Below are 16,918 nucleotides of genomic sequence, written 5' to 3'. Positions count from 1 at the left end.
TGTCTGAAGCATACACTTCAGAAAGGCAACTATATAATCTCCTTTGAAACAAAAGTGCAACCTCATCAACTGTATATTGTTCTCTTTCATTTTAGAATCATGGTTACAGGTGCATTGCTTTACATATCCCAAATGAACTCATATTTATGCTTCAGCATATGTAGAAAACAAAGCAACTGTCCTCTGATGTGAGACTCTGACAGCTAATGAGCATGTCAGACTGGCTTGGAGGGCACTGCATTGGACCTGCTCTGCTCCCATCCTCCTGTCTGCCGTCTGTCTGTCACCACAGCCCATTTCTACCGCCCACCTCCTCGTGGAGCAAAGTGCTCCCTGCAGCCTGTGCTCTTTTTAGTTGCAAACATCCAATTCATCCTACAGTATCACTATGGCATCTAATACTCTTCCTCACTAAAAAACACAAATTGCAAAAAATAAGGGGAAAAAAAGAGAGGGTGGAAATCCTTGCAAATAGAAGAGATCAGTGGAGTAGAAAGAGAACTAAGGGAGAGGGAGGAGGGACAGGAAAAGGGAGGAAAAGGGACAGGAATGAATGTGACCAAACTTGCCTACGTACACATACGAATATGCCACAGTGAATCTCACTGTTCCCTATACCCACAAAGCACTAATTTTAAAATGCTATAAATAAATAGAAAAAAGACTAGAAGGGAAAAGGAAACAGGGAAGGGAGGAGGGAAAGGACAGGGAAGTACTAAGAACTGAATAGGAGAGATATTCCATGCTTGTAGAATTATGTCAAAATGAACCCCAATATTTTGTAGAATGAAAGTGAACTATTAGAAAATAAAAACCAAAAAAATGGACCCCTCCAAAAAAGACAAATTTCAGCATTGAATTAAAAATCATACACTCAAGAAATGATGTCTCATAAAATAGCATGCAAATGAGTTGTCCCTCTTTCCTGTTTTGAACTGTTAAAAATATTTCTTTTTATTAAAATGTAAACAAAGGAGAGGAAATTATTTTAAAATAAATCCATTTCATCTTAAATATCTCTGAAAAAATAGTTTGCTTCTAAATCCTTTTCTACCTTAGGTTCTCAAAAGAACATTTTAATTTGGCTAGTGTTCAAAAATACTGGATTTTTTAAATTTCCACTAGTAAGAACAACTTTGCAAATCACAAAATTTTTTCTTCAATAATGTTTGCCTTACAGAGTTAAACGTAAATGTATAACCAATTAGAACAAATAAAAAATAATTAAAAATAAATAAATAAATTTTCAATTTTGATAATATCAAGATGCTCTCTGAGTGCCCAGAAATAAAATGTACAGAATTTTATGTTAGTATTTTAAATCTGTACTTAATAAAAGTACAGGACAAAAATCAGAAGGAAACCAAATATTAGCATTTTAAAAATATTTCATTTTCTTCACACCCTAACAGATATAAAGTTAAACCTTCATATGGAGGATTTAAGTTAAATGCTTAGGATCTCCTGGACTATCCTTGCCTGTCCCTGCATTTCCCAAGTCTGTGTGTACCATCTGAATAACCACTACACAGTCTGCAAACTGACCCCCTTCTCCTAGTGGGCAGGAGAAAGGGAACAATTCACTGGGATGGAGGTACAGAGCCATGAAGGTCACCACAAAGACCCCCACTCGCCTGAGAGCAGGAGTCCTTGAGTAGACACAGAAACCACATACCTTTTTGTACACACTGGACATTCTTCATCTCAGGACTCCACTTAAGGCTGGAACCACAGAGAAATGATGAAGGACCTTCTAAGGACATGCCACCTGAACAGGAGAGGGTCACCTTCTCACCAACTGAGTAGAACGGTTTGTGAGGTTGACTCTGTATGCCATTCGCCAGTTCCGGTAGGACACAGGCAATCCCTAAAGATAAAAGAGAGCAGCTTACAGGGGTCATTGCTTTCCTAAGCTACCATTTTAAAAATGATCTTAAATGGTGCTACTGTTCTGCTTTTTCATATAAGAGGACAAAGAGGAAGAAGTGAGCTGTTACTGTGCTCTGAAAGATTTGCCCCATGGTGCCTGCCATGTAACTGACCAGTGAATGACAGAAAACCAAAACATCTATCATCTCTCCACCTTGCCCTCAAAGCAATGTAATAACTTGAAATGAATTAGTCTACAAATACAGTCTTCAAGCACAGCCTGCTGCAAAAACTAGTCTTTTTATAGCTGGCACCTACCTCTCTTGTGTGGTGATGTTCCACTAGAATCTTTCCCAAAAGTCATATTCTTTTGAATATCATCAGTTCCAATTAGACATACTACTATCTGAAATTTTTAAAGCACCACCTTTAACCCTATGACCATAAAAGAATTCAGTGCTCTTTGGTTTCCCATCTGTTTTCTCTTACTCAATTACATGCACTGGCTCAAATCTTCTACTTTTAAAAAGAGCAAAGAATAATGAGAAATATGCATAGTTACAGAAAGCAGATCAGAAATAATGATTTTTTAAAAATTTTGCAATCTCCCTAAGGGATTTTAGACAATATTCTATAAAATAGTGCTCTGCTTCTGCACCGTTTTCATCAGAAAACCCATTCATTTATTCAAAACTGGCATTTACTGAGTACCTGAATTTTGTCAAATATGTTGAATATTTATGAAAGACAGGAAGGTGTAAGTCATATATTGGATTTTCAAGAAGTTAATAATCTCACATTAGATTTATCTCTGGCATGATAGATTTGCTGGTTTCACAATCCTTCTTCTATCAAGACAAATAGGAAGGCTATATAAAATTAAAAGAATAAATACTTCTGAGAGAATCAGAGAGCTATCAAAGCAATGCAAGTTTGAAAGTTTAAGATTCCAGAGAAAAGAGAAGTCTAAGATGGTGATTACAGCATTTGGTAATAGTTTTCTCCTTGAGGAGTTTGTAACTTGAGGGAGAGGTGTACACACACACACACACACACTAAGAGGCAGCTAAGTTGAGGAGAAGGCTGTAGCTCAGAGGATGAAAAGCTGGTAGAGTTTTAAGCAGTGTCACTGTGCTAGGGAACCAAAATTTGGTATACTCTCCCATCAAAAAGGAGAGGTCCAGCAAGGCAAAGTGTCACATACCCAGCAGTTCAGGAAGTTGAAACAGGAGGATTAAGAGTTCAAAGCCAGCCTCAGCAAAAGTGAGGCACTAAGCAACTCAGTGAGACCCTGTCTCTAAATAAAATACAAAATAGGGCTGGGAATGTGACTCAGTGGTCGAGTGCCCCTGAGTTCAATCTGCAGTACATCCCTCCCCCCAAAAAAAGGAGAGGTCCAGGTAAAAAATTCATACTTTAGATTGATATCTCTTAATGACTCTACCCTTGGATAAAGGTAAGCCAGACATACACTAGACTCACTGGTTCACCAGCCAGAAACAAAATTAATCTTTTCTAAAGGAAGATAACATCCTTCAGATCCTCAAATTATTTCTCTAATTTCTTGTGTGTAAAGTCTGATATTTAATCAAAGCTAACATAACATTTGAAACAACAAAACTTGACCAAACTCCAACAACAATAACAACAAAAAGACAATAGAAACAAACCCACAGGAAGTCTAGATAATAAAATTAGCAGATAGGAGTCTTTAAGCAAGTGAAACTAATATGTTGAAAAAAGTAAATGGCAAAATAGAGAACTTCAGCAAAGAACTAAAAAGTTTAAAAACTAGACAAATATTAAATCAGAATTGAAAAATGAAAATAATCCAACAGTATTTAAAAGTGAATCATACACAATTATACAGAGAATTCATAAGTTGAAAAATAAGTCAATAGAAAATATTTATAATAAAGCAGAGAAAAAGATGAAAAACAAAAAAAAGAATAGATACAATTCCTCAGACTCTGGTAGGAATGTACACGGGTATAAGTGCTTGAAAGACTGATAGCATCGACTAAATCTCAGTACACTTTTACCCTGTGTATTCTTATCCATTGACTCCGAAATGCCACTAATAGGTACACTTCTAAGTAGAAAATGTGCATGTGTGCACTAGGGTTTTCTTCATATAGAATACCACTAACATTTAGGAAAATATGACCCTACAGCTCTGTCTGTCTATCTGCTGAAGAAACACCTCCCCTTTGGCTCCAACCAAGATGGGAGCCCAGGGGCAGACGTTGGGGGGGGGGTGGGTATACAATATGCAAATGCTCTTATTCACATGCCTGTATCTAAACCAAATAGGATCCAAAGCGTGTAAAGAAATAGATTGACAGCAATTGAACGCTAAAGCTTGTGCTGATGATCTTAGCCTGAAAGCTCCCAAATACTAATTTACACCAGAAATTTCAAAATTGTAATAAAATTGACCTCACTGAACAGGAACATTTCCAGCTGGAGAAGACTGAGGGCTTAGTCAAGTTACTTACGAAAATTGAACAGAATCATATCAGCCTTTCAGGAAAAAGAGGTCAAGACATGGGGCGTATGTTGAGTAATTATTTATCTTGATTCATTTTCTCCCACATTATTCTCTCATCTTGAGTTATGTACTACAATCCAGGTCACTCACTCTGACAATACATTTCCCCAACAAGCCACTGTAAATTTTCTCCACATCTGGCAACAGGGTCTCCAATAAGTGAATATCCTTCATTGCAAGTGTAGACTATGTTTTTCCCAACAGGAAACACGGTACCTTCACCCTAAACAAAAATAAAAGATTGAGAGAGGTAGAATTTTTCTATTTTGCATTAACAAAATGTTTCTGTTGTTTATTTGTCCTATAAATAACAGCCCCTTTTAATCATCAGAACCTACATTCAAATAATTGATTTAGAAAATTGTCCATAAAGCATTTCCCCCAGAATCAACTAAAATAGGACCACCATTAATTGAAATAAAACCATAAAGGTCAATGTTCTATAATGTATTGATTGCTCCCAAAATACCAAGTGCTGATCTAAGCATTTCACTAAAATCACTTGAGAGGACACTGTTCCAGTAACTTCTTTCCCTTACGTGCTTAGGAAAAGATAGTTTGTCACTGAATTTGGGAAGTGTCTTTGTCCATCAGCTCTTCTTGTTAAGATATTACAGGTTATTTCTTGACCATCCTACCTAATAAATGCCAGCCTAAGTCTATTTTCTTTTTATTGTTGCAAGTGATTCTGATATAAAGCCAAGTTTTAACAATGTTGACTTAGACTTTCTCATATGTAAGTCCTGATTATAAGGCAAAAGAAGGCCTGGGGGCTAGACTCTCAGGCTCTACCCTATGAAATCAAAAAAGGTAGGGGAGTGGGGCAAGCGGCAAACCCCATCTTTAATCCTTTCTTCACGAAGGATTCTGTTTCTTAAATGTTCAAATCCTAGCAGCATCTTCACGAAGGTTTATGTTTCTCACTGATGACTTTTAAGCAAAGCATAATGGTGTTCTTCTCCCCGCCCACCTATTCTATTACTTCACCCATAAGTACAGAAATGCCTCTATGGCTGGGTCAGATTCACGCATGTTTTGCAAGCCTAAATGCCAGAAAGTGAGTTTTTTTTTCATGGTGAAGTGAAGCATTTAAAATCTGAACCTTGAGGGAATAATTATTCTCATTCGGGGTTCCTCTTTGTTCCTTCCCTTACCCTCTCACGTTCGGCTACCCAGGAGAACCATGGAGAAACTGAGATCTAGGGGACGGCTTGGAGTTGGTACTAGACCAGCTCTGCCCTAGGGATCAGAACAAAATGTCCTGGGTCTCCTCCTCCTCATCGTCAGCTTTTCTCTTCCTGGCCCAAGCCAGCTCCATCATGGAAGTTGGTAGCTAAAGAGAGGGCCTAGGATGATACTGAGGTTGAGGAAAAGAGGCAAGGTCACATGCTCACGTTTTATTCTAGCCCCCAGGCCTTCTTTTGCCTTATAAACAGGACTTATATATGAGAAAGTCTAAGTCAACACTGTTAAAACCTGGCTTTATATCAGAATCACTTGCAACAATAAAAAGAAAAAATAGACTCTCAGGCTCTACCCTATGAAATCAAAAAAGGTAGGGGACTGGGGCAAGCGGCAAACCCCATCTTTAAGTTCCCTGAAGGATTCTTCATGGCCAGACTATAGATCAGTGTTTGGACACCATGGCTCTTCTGTGTTCCACGCACTGGCGTGTGGGATGCTGCCTTCATGGTCCTAGAGCATATGACTTTGCTCCTCTGAGAGGGCGTCATTCAGGAACTCCGTGGATGTGGTGGCCATAGGGAGACAAAAGGGGCATTAGAGATGCTACATAAATATTCTCTCTCACTCTCTCTCTTCTCAACAGTACCTAAATTTGAGCAAACTTCAGTAAACTCTCGACTCAAGGGCTTCAAATTTGAGGAACAGAATCCTTCATGAAGAAAGCAAAGTTGATGTGGCATTGACAGTATCCTAGTGAACTCAGCTCCTGCATGAAGAGTCATGAAGAGACACTGCTGGTATTCGGGCCAAGGTCTCACCATAAGAAAGACTGGGGCTGGGTGTGGTGGCGCATGCCTGTAATCCCAGCAGCTTGGGAGGCTGAGACAGGAGGATCACAAGTTCAAAGCCAGCCTCAGCAAAAGTGAGGTGCTAAGCAACTCAGTGAGACCCTGTCTCTAAATAAAATGCAAAATAGGGCTGGGGATGTGGCTCAATGGTTGAGTGACCCTGAGTTCCATCCCCGGTACCCAAAAAGAAAAAAAAAAAAGAAAGAAAGTAAAGAAAGACTGAGAACAGCACCAGTCAATGTGGTTCCAAATCCAAGTAAAGTCCCTAGGCAGACAAATGCAAGATGACTAGTGTTCCTTTCTGAAAAAGAAAACTGCTCAAAGTAAAATGATAAATATCTCACCAGACACTAGCTAAATGTCTTACTGACTCCTGGAATAAATCTAATACTTTGTGGACTGAAAAGGTAGCTCAGAGGCAGAATGTATGCCTGGCATACACAAAGTCCTGGGTTTGATCCCCAGCACCACAAAAAAATATATAATTTTTTTAAAGAAAAAAACTAGTATTTCATCCAGGTCCCACATTTTTTAAAAATTTTCCCAGTGGCAAGAATATTAAAAGTTCTATAAGTTGAAGAACTGTCTTGTAGATTCTTAATGTTCAGAGTGGCAATATGTAGTAGCCCTCTGGCATGACTGATTGTGTTTCAAATTCAGTGGGTGGCCCTGTTGATTTCCCACACCACAGCAAGTGCACTGCCTTATGCAGTCTGAATCATCTTGGTCCAGAGAAGAAAAGTCATAAACTAAAACCTTCACCACTAAAACTAAAACACATATAAAGACACTTGCAAAATTCAGTAACAAACTATCTTTTCCTAAATATGTAAGGGAAAGAAGTTACTTGAACAGTGTCTTCTCAAGGGATTTCAGTGAAATGCTTGGAACAGCACTTGGTACTTTGGGAGCAATCAATACATTATTTTACCGTGGAAGAAAGAAAAATTTATGGCCCAAAGAAAGATAGAACTTGGAATATTATAAAGGAAAAAAAGTGTCTTTCATAACCAACTTGAACAAATCCATCTTTTAAGGCAGGAGGTGATGGACAGAATTCATTAGGAACCAAAGACAAAGGAAAGCAATGTGGTTCAAGCAATCTGAAAGAAAAAAAAAAAAAAGAAACAAAAAGTCATTTATGTGATTGATTCCCAGAGATTAATGAATATTTTTAATTACATTGAATTTGTCCTTTATATCTGAAGGTCTGTAAGAAGAAAGTACAAGTATATTCATGTGATATTTTTATCATTCTCAGAACCAAACATCTGATCACAACCTACGGTGGAAAATTCAAACATTAACTCAGTCTAACAAAAGACAGTGATTTAAATAGCTACAAGATGAGCAGTATGAAAAAAAAAAAAAAAGCAGTAAGGAAGACAAGTCCTTGGACAATACACCTACTTTACAGGATTTCTAGAGGTCACCTGTGAAATCACCTATTTTTTCTCCTAGTTTTGGGTTCTGAGATTCCTTTAACATAGAATTGATACTGTATTGGAAAAAGGTAATTAGAGTTAGTGATCCCAAGGGAAAGGTAACACAGAACTATAATAGCTTCTCTTATTGACCATTTATGATGTGGCAGACACAATGGCAGTTGCTTTAACATCTGTATTAGCTCGACTCATACACGTGGAAAAAAACAAAGGCACAGAACATTTGAATAACTCGTCTAAGGTTATGAACTAATAAATGCCAGGGTCCAGTTCCTTCATGTCCAGTCAGTGGGACTACTGCCATCATGCTCCCTCTTCCTCTTAATAAAAGAACATGAATAAAGGACAATGGGGAGTCACGGTGTTCACATTTTTTTTATGAACCATATGTAACTCAGGACATTCTTTGGCAAAAGTAAGTTTTGTTAAGATTTGAGGCAGGAATTCTAAGCCTAAAAGGAAGATGGAGGAACAAAAGTCCTACTGTGTTCTCACCAAGGCCCGTCCTGACAATTTACCATCACCAGGATCATCTCTAAGGGAAGGGTGTAATAGGAATAATGATGACATCCATCATTAAACAGTGGTTTTCAGCAGTGCCTATGAGGTCAACAGACCACTGCAGAGACATGGAATCTGTGCACTGCAGACAGCCCGTGGACACTACCTTCTTCTCAGCTCAATGCCTATCCTTTAGTAGCACTCTGAAGAAACCCAGAAATGAGAAGTATTGATCAAAGCTTTCCTGTTTGGTCTGAGGAGGAGGATACTTCCCTGACCACAAAGACAAGTGACCATTCCTTCAGTGCCTCCCTTAGGATATTCCCTTCCCTCCAGCTTTATGTCGAAAGGCAGGAGAAACAGGTCTACTCAGGCAGAGACCTCCTCTCAGACCTTCATCCTCCCAGAGGATGAAGCCAGCATTCTCTTCCCACCATAACCATATTATGCTTCCCAGCTTCCCCAGCCAAGAGATACTGGTGATTGTTGGATTACGAGGCATGGAAGACCTAGGAATAAGATATCCTTCCACAAGCACCTTGCCTCTTTAATTCACATGACCTTCAAATTATCTTACTAGAACTTTCTTCCAACTTCCTAATCAGAAGAGTTTACTCAAGATGGCAATAAAACAGTGGGATATGGCATAAAGAATTCTGACCCAGGTGCACAATTGGGTCAACTAAGCTTTTTTTTTTTTTTTTTTTTTTTTTTTTTGCGGTACTGGGGATCGAACTCATGGCCTTATGCTTGCAAGGCAAGCACTCTACCAGCTGAGCTATCTCCCCAGCTCTCAACTAAGCATTTTTGAGATGGCATGTACAATGATCTTACAAATGCAGACTAGTGTCAGATGACCACTGGGCTAATCAGTCAAAATATACATCTCAGACATCTGGGTTTATGTTTAACCCAAAGAATAGGAAAACAAGAAGGAGTAGTAGATTTTTAAAGTGAAACAATATTTATTGAATGTTTATTATGTTCCAGGCATACTAATTGCTTTACATGCTTAATCTCCTTCAATTCTGACAACATCCTATTATAGATTTATCTACTACTATTATTCTAATTTTAGAGGTGTGTAAGTAACTTGCCAAGGTCACATAGCAAGTATAGTGTGTAGATGGGCAAATTTGCATGATGCCAAGAATGCTGCTCATATCCGCTCAGCTGGGCTGCTCCCAGCCCTCTGCTAACCCTGATGTCAAGAAAACCTGAAGCATACAAGCACAAGTTGGCCATTTCTCTCTTTCACTAACTCCAGGGCCAAGAGGCTAAGTAATCACTGATAAGACTCACCACCTAATATGCAAATCTTTTGCTGGCAGCCATCATATACTTCATACTTACTGTTCTACACAACTCCCAGAGATCTGACCTCCATTACCGTAAATGCTCCAGCTCCTCATCTTCACATTGCCTGCTCTCAGAAGTTTCTCCAACACAGGACTTCCCACCCCTGCTGGGAGGTGGGTTATTGCATTCCCGGCTCCTTGTTTTCTTCCCTTGAACACAGGGGCCCCAAGAGGACCAGCAACTCCAACCTCCATCAACCCCTCCTGTATGATAAGGGAAAAGTTCTTCATTAAGTTCTTGGAGAGGAGGACTTCAGAGATTAATGCTATGCTCCTTGCCATATTTGCCTGGGGTATGGTCAGTTCTGGTCATTGATTACTTCTGCTCTGTTCAGTAAAGTTTTTCTACAGTGGCCAGAATGACCCTACACAGACTCAGAATGTCCATATTAAGGCTGCATTAGTGAGATTTTTGTAATTATATTTTAAATCTATTGATTATATTACAACTGTTCTAGAGTACTTTCATGGATGATGTATCATTTATATACTTCTCACAAAAACAAATGAAGGCAGGCAGGAGGTCTGTTATTATTCCGTTATACTGACATGGAATCTAAGGCAAAGTGGTTATATGCCATGCTCAGTGTTGTAATGGCTGTCAAGAGCCACATCCAGACTGTACCCTGGTCTTCTGAGTGTAGGATTCTTCCTCACCCCCACAGTCTCTCCATAAGGCAACTATGTTCCTACAGTTAAAGTTTTGGCTTGGAATGAAGAGAACACAACCTATTGGTCCTCCCAGTCTGCCAACCCCAGGGTTGACACTGTACAAGATGAGGAAATGTATCAAACAGAAGAAATGCTTTTAAATCTCAAGTTATGCTTCCCATCAGCATTCTTCTCCAATCTACAGGCACTTCCTCAACCACCCTGGCCACCTGCTGCCTCAGAGCCCACTTAAGAATCAGAGTTTTTCTAGCGCTTTCCCCTAGAGTATCCTCTAGGACAGGCAAGAGGTAACTTGCACCATATTCTAAGAGCCCTGATTTCCTACTTAGACATGGCCTCAGAAATCACTCCCCTAAATACTGGATCCTGACAATATGTGTGTGTGTTTGCTACTCTTAAGCTACTTCTCTGTGTGACCACATTCCTCTTGCCCCCACTCCATATCTACTCCTCAGTATCACATGCACACCAAAACTAAACCAATTTGCATGACATTTTCCAGTGACTTTTCTTGCATTGTCCTAATTAGAATTTATTAAATAAAGCAGCCCCCTGAGTATGTCAATAGAGGGTAACAATTGCTCAAAATGTTGTGATTGCTACCCCAGTCCTTACCAGCAGGGGGTGCTCCCATTTCAACAGACACTGGAAATCAAAGCCACAGAGGAAATCATCACAATGGTGGGATTTTAATATACCAGGACAGGCTCTTGGAAAGCCATTTGGGGACAAGGATGCCTTCCTGATGCTTTTCTATAAGTAACCATTGCTTAGTCATGTATTTATTTGCTTATTAGACATCTATTTAGTGACTTCTAGGAATCAAGCCTTATGTCAGGAATAAGGAAAGGAATCAAACAGCCCTAGGAATGAGTTTTCTAGAGGAGAAAGACATACAAATACACAGAATAAAAATAAGCATATATAAATTGTAGTCATACTTTGACTACTCATTAAGTCAACTTCACATAACCCTGTTCTAAGTACTTGAAGCACCATGCTACTGAGTACACAGCAGATTTTCAACAGAATTTGTGAGCAATTGATTGACGGAACATAATACAAAATAGAAGTACAGATGTTTCAAAGAACTTACTGTCAGAAAGGTTAGGCAATGCAAACTCAGGCTCCACAGACCTATGTTACAACAAAACCTTATTGAGATAATTATGGGAAGATGGGAGGTATTTTATCCATAATTTTATTCTAGTAGAGAATGGAGAGTAGAAGGCATAGTGGCATTGTTAATTCAGATGGGCAAAAAGAGAGATAGCAGAAGGTCTTAACTGCCGAAAGGAGTTTGTAGATTCAAATGTGACTTCCCTTTTTTATAGGCAAAGAAACACATCTCAGAAGCCAGAGAGAAAGAGTAATTCCATTTTCAATGTGTCCATCCTAACTAGAGAAAATTCAGCACACTGACCTGCTTGGTTCCCCACGAGGACTCCTTGTTCACAAGCCACACCAAATGTATATGGTTTGCAATGGCACTGACACTGGGTATCCCCAACAGTAGCCAAGCCGCCATTTTGGCAAGGCCGGCAATGGCAGGGGTCGAATTCATCCAGATACTCCTCAAGAGCCCGTTTCAGGTACAGTCTTTTCACAGAGGCACAAGGAACCTCCTTTACCAGCTCGTATAAAGGTGTCAGCTATACAAATAAAGACATCCTAATCAGTGCTCAGAATTTTAGGTGAGAATGTTTTCCTTTTAACATGCAGGCACAATCACCACTGAAACAAAATAAAAAGTCACCCTTATGTCCATTACTGTAGTTCCCCTTATCCACAGGGGCTGTGTCACTCCCCCTCCCCCGGGGGGATGCCAGAAATCACATATAGTATCAAATACCATATATACCCATTTTTTCCTATATGTACACACCTATTTATTTTAATTTAATTTATAAATTCATTTTATCTTATTTAACTTAATTTATAAATTAGGCATAGTAAAAGATTGACAACAATAATTAATAAGAAAATAGAGCAATTATAATACTATATTGTAGTCAAAGTTACTTAAAATTTGTGAATTGTTTATTTCTGAAATTTTTCATCTAATATTTTCAAACCAACATTGCTCTGAAGCTAAAGCCAAGGAGAGTGAAACTGCAGACAAGGGGGACTACAGCACACTATTTTCTTGTTCAAATAAGAAAAGAAAGCCATTCACTCTCTTTGCAACTAAATCAAGATAAACCTAGGGAAAATTAGAATAAGATAGGGAAGGGATATTTTATATCTTTTATGAATTCATAAAATTAAAAAACAAAACAAAACAAAAAAAAAAACAGAACATGCATTTTCTAGCTAATGGAAGATGATTTTGAAGACAATACATCACCATTCCCTTAGGGGACAAAAGAAAAGGAAATGCACTTAAATTACAGCAACGAAGCAAGTACAATTAAGTTTAGAATTAAGTTTCTTAACTCTGAGAAATTTAACAAGTCTCTTTAGTGGAGACCATGAACTCCTGGAGAAATTTAAAACAGGTAGACATTATTACTCTGTGCAGCATATTTCAGAAGAAAAGCAACTTCAAAATTACAGATATGCTGGCTAAACTTTAACAGTCTGCTCTCTCAGGAGCAAAAAGGCTCTGCTTTTTAACTCTTGCCAATTTTTCAGAGTACTCTCACCATAGCCAATTTCAGACTAACATCATGATGTCACTAACCACAGAACTGGAAAGAGATATGCACCATAGGCTTTGGGGCCAGGCTTTTATGAGCAGGTTGGCCTTGTATGGTCATATATTATCTTTTTTCATTACTCCATTCCTATCCTGCTAATAAGTTAGCACATCTATGACAGTTTACAGTCTTTTGTGGGAAAGCACATAGTTGAGTCTGTGAATGAATGTTTGTTTTTCCCTAATCAACAATTTAGGATTTCTAAAGAATGTTTGGGACACAGATAATGAATATTGGTTGTTTTGAATATTAACAAATGGCACTTTAAGAGTTTCCAGGAAAAATTCTCAGGTCCTCAGTTTATTTAGAAGCAACTGGGTATAATATGGTGTTAGGAGAATACTTGAAGAGCGATTAATATAAAATATGTCCAAGTCTCTTAATCTCTCAGAATGAGGCTTTGTCTGGGACATTGACTTCTATGGTGGGGAATAAATTATAAAATCAGTTCTGCTATTAGGTTGTTTTGAAAATGTTGATTTGGTCCATTAAGATTGATAAATTAGGGGTTGGGACTGTAGCTCAGTGCCAGAGCACTTGCTTATCACGTGTGAGGCACTGGGTTCTATCCTCAGAAGCACCACATACAAAATAAATAAAGTGAAAGTTTAAAAAAGATTGATATATTAGGGAACAACATGAGCATATGGCAAATTTTGCATTTTCCTATGTATAATTTTATCCACAAGAAACACAGGGTGTACACAGAAAATCGCATGTAGCACAAACAACCCTGATAGACATACCTGAAATGTCCATGCACACAAACACCTCAAACAATTCACTGCCTGTATTAGAAACTACACCTGTCCATCCAGCATTTACAACTGTCAGATTCCTTATAGTTTTCTTTCTACCACTCCTTAGCTATCAACCTTCCTGCACCCATCCAGCTTCAGATCTTTTTACAGGAAATATGCCACATTTATTGCAGCACATATGCATTTCTTAATTATATAAGCCAATCCCAAAAAAAACAAAAGCTGAATATTTTCTCTGATAAGCAGATGCTAATTTACAATGGGTGTGGGTAAGGAAACAATAGAGTTACTTTAGATTAGGTACAGGGGAGTGAAGGGAGGGGAGGGGATATGGAGGTAGGAAGGATAGTGAGATTCCACATCATGTATAACCAGAGGAATGAGAAATTATATTCCATTATATATGATGTATCAAAGTGCATTCTACTGTCATATATAACTAATTAAAACAAATTTTTAAAAAATTTAAAAAATAACATAGCACGTATAAAAATGTTCTACTATTTTTATAAGTACCTTTTTATTTTTTTAATGAGAGTCACAAATGATGTGTATGGTGTTGCTGTGTCCCTCACCTCATTTTCCCATAGCCCTTTGGTCTTTTTGGTGCTATATAATATAGCTCTGTGATTTTTTAGGAAAACATATATTATAAAAGAACTGACCATATCAAGAAAACACCCTAAATTTTTCAGTCAATTTAGTGCTATCCTAATTTACAGGATTTCAATAGGCCATGAACCATGGTCACAGAAAGAAGACAATCTGACAGACGTAATAGGTGGCAAGTCTACATGCCTTCCTCTTGTAAGAATCTGTAACTCTTCTGAATTAGGAATCAAAAAAGAGATAATCTGATTCAGGTCAAAAGTTAAAAATGCAACTTTCATCATTAATTTCTCTTGGGATTTACAAGACATTTAACCTTTACAACTGAAATGTGAACATACCAGGTAACATACCTTCTGTTTCTTGTTACTATGTATGCATTGATTTTGCTGCATAAAACGTAATTGGAATACAGAAAAATGCTAATTACCACCAGCTGTTTAATCACCTTGATTTAATCTCATTTTCCCAGTGCAAATAAACATGAGTACTTCCTAGGCTTTAAAGAGAGCCTCACATACCTTCTGTTTTATGACTTGGGGAAGACGACTCACAGACTGTGCCCAGGCAGAGTACCGCCTTCTGTTTCCGGCAGGATTGTCCAGCTGTAGGAAACTAAGGCCAGCTATGAAGCCTGAACCGCCCCCTCGGACAAATGGGACTCCTCGCAACACATTTTTCTCATTTCCTACACAGGAGAAATCAAGTGAAGTAAGTCTGAGTGCACAAAGAAAATGAAAATAAGAATATTAAAGTGAAAAATCCATCCAATATTTTTCAAAATCGATCCAGCTGTATATCATTCTGAGGAAAAACATCATGAAGACAGTTAAAAAACAAGTGGTATCCTGGAGTGAAGGAGTGAAGATCAGACAGAGAACAGGCTTTTAGGGCAATGAAACTATCCTACACGATACTACAACAGTAATACGTGCATTGTGCCTTTGTCCAAACCCTTACAATGTACAACACCAAGAGCAAAATCCTAGCATTAACCAGGGTTGAGTGGTAATGCGGTGTCGATGCAGATTCATCAGTTTTAACAAATGCTCCACCTGGGGATGCGAATGGTGGAGGAGACTGCGTGTGTAGGTGGGCAGGGAGCATATGGCAAATCTGTACTTTTCTCTCAGTTGTGCTGTGAACACAAAACTGTTCTAAAAAATGAGATATTTTAAAGAAAAAAAATGATAAAAATTCCATTGCCCTAAGTAGATGAAATTAGAAAATTATTAACTTTTTCAACGTTCTTAGCGTAATAGGAGTATATCATGTTTTGCAGGAGAAGGTCCTTCTTAGAAGACACACGTATGTATTTAAGGATTTAAGTATAATGGTTTCTGAAACTTACCTTCATATGGTTCATCAAATATTAGAAACATTTCAAATATATGACATTTATATACTGCCAAATAATCAGTCAAGATTATAATAATATACAGGTATATATATATACACATAAGATACATATATATAGGAAATGTCAAAATAATAATTGTTCAGTATAGGAGATGTATATAGATATTAATTACTATGTTATTCGAACTTTCCTATATGTTTGAAAATTTGTGTAATAAAATGTAAGGGGCAAAATAGTCCTTGCATCTCATATGTTAACAATGAAACAAAAAAAAAAAACATTTTATTTAACAGGAATACATTACCTAACACATGAAAAGTGTTCTGAAAAGTTTGAATGCTAATTAAAGGTTTTCCATTTATGTGCTTCATAATTTCAAAAATATTTTTATCAGTTTGTAATTGATTTTTATACAGGTTATCACCAGAAATTCTTAATCTTACAAATCGGATTTTGAGTGGTTTCCACTTCCTCTCTTGTAGCTGTTCAAATTTTGCAATTTCATGAAATAAGTATATTGTACCTTTAAAATGAGAAATTATTAAAACCTGATATTTTTAATAAATTACCAGAGTGCTTCCTCAGCTTCATTGTTAGTTATGTTTTTGATATGTAAATAGGCACCCTTTTTATGCAATATATCACAAAGTTCAGACCCGGAGTTACTGAGTCAAAACCACTAAGGTAACTAGAAATTTCCAAGCCCCAACCAAGACCTATGAAAGAATGTCTGAGAGAATAAGACCTGGAATCAGCATTTCAGCAGGCTTCCCCTGGTGGTCCTCATGCATACTAAAGTTTGAGAATCATTGCCTTAATAGGCACACGTATTAAAAACTACAGATCCTAAGAATACAATTTTTATGGTCACCTTCTTCACACCCCAGGGAGCCCTAAACTCTGGCTCTTTTCCCCTAGAAAAGGCAGCAGAGTGCAACTGATTCTTCTTAGCTGTGATCTTGAGCAACTTTTCTAAGTCACAGTGTCTCTGACTATAAAATGCAAATATTATTAACACTTACCTCTTAGGACAATTATTTTGGTTACTATGTGAAGATTA

The 16,918-nt window shown here is 37.8% G+C and overlaps 1 protein-coding gene across 1 annotated transcript in view; it reads right to left on the bottom strand.

Annotated features, from left to right (window-relative positions):
* C7 (complement C7) overlaps positions 1-16,918 on the bottom strand; it is a 62,087-nt gene that overhangs the window by 13,327 nt on the left and 31,842 nt on the right. Inside the window, exons 10-15 of the mRNA XM_047556595.1 lie at positions 15,020-15,186; positions 11,853-12,081; positions 9,790-9,961; positions 7,469-7,556; positions 4,511-4,643; positions 1,676-1,867 (exon numbers count right to left, since the gene is read on the bottom strand). Of these exons, the coding sequence (XP_047412551.1) occupies positions 1,676-1,867; positions 4,511-4,643; positions 7,469-7,556; positions 9,790-9,961; positions 11,853-12,081; positions 15,020-15,186 (981 nt within the window). The remainder of the gene's footprint in view (positions 1-1,675; positions 1,868-4,510; positions 4,644-7,468; positions 7,557-9,789; positions 9,962-11,852; positions 12,082-15,019; positions 15,187-16,918) is intronic.

This window comes from Sciurus carolinensis, chromosome 6 (genome assembly GCF_902686445.1).
Source record: "Sciurus carolinensis chromosome 6, mSciCar1.2, whole genome shotgun sequence".
NCBI lineage: Eukaryota > Metazoa > Chordata > Mammalia > Rodentia > Sciuridae > Sciurus > Sciurus carolinensis.
The sequence above is the reverse complement of the archived record's forward strand: the minus strand, read 5'-3'. Positions and strand labels throughout refer to the sequence as shown.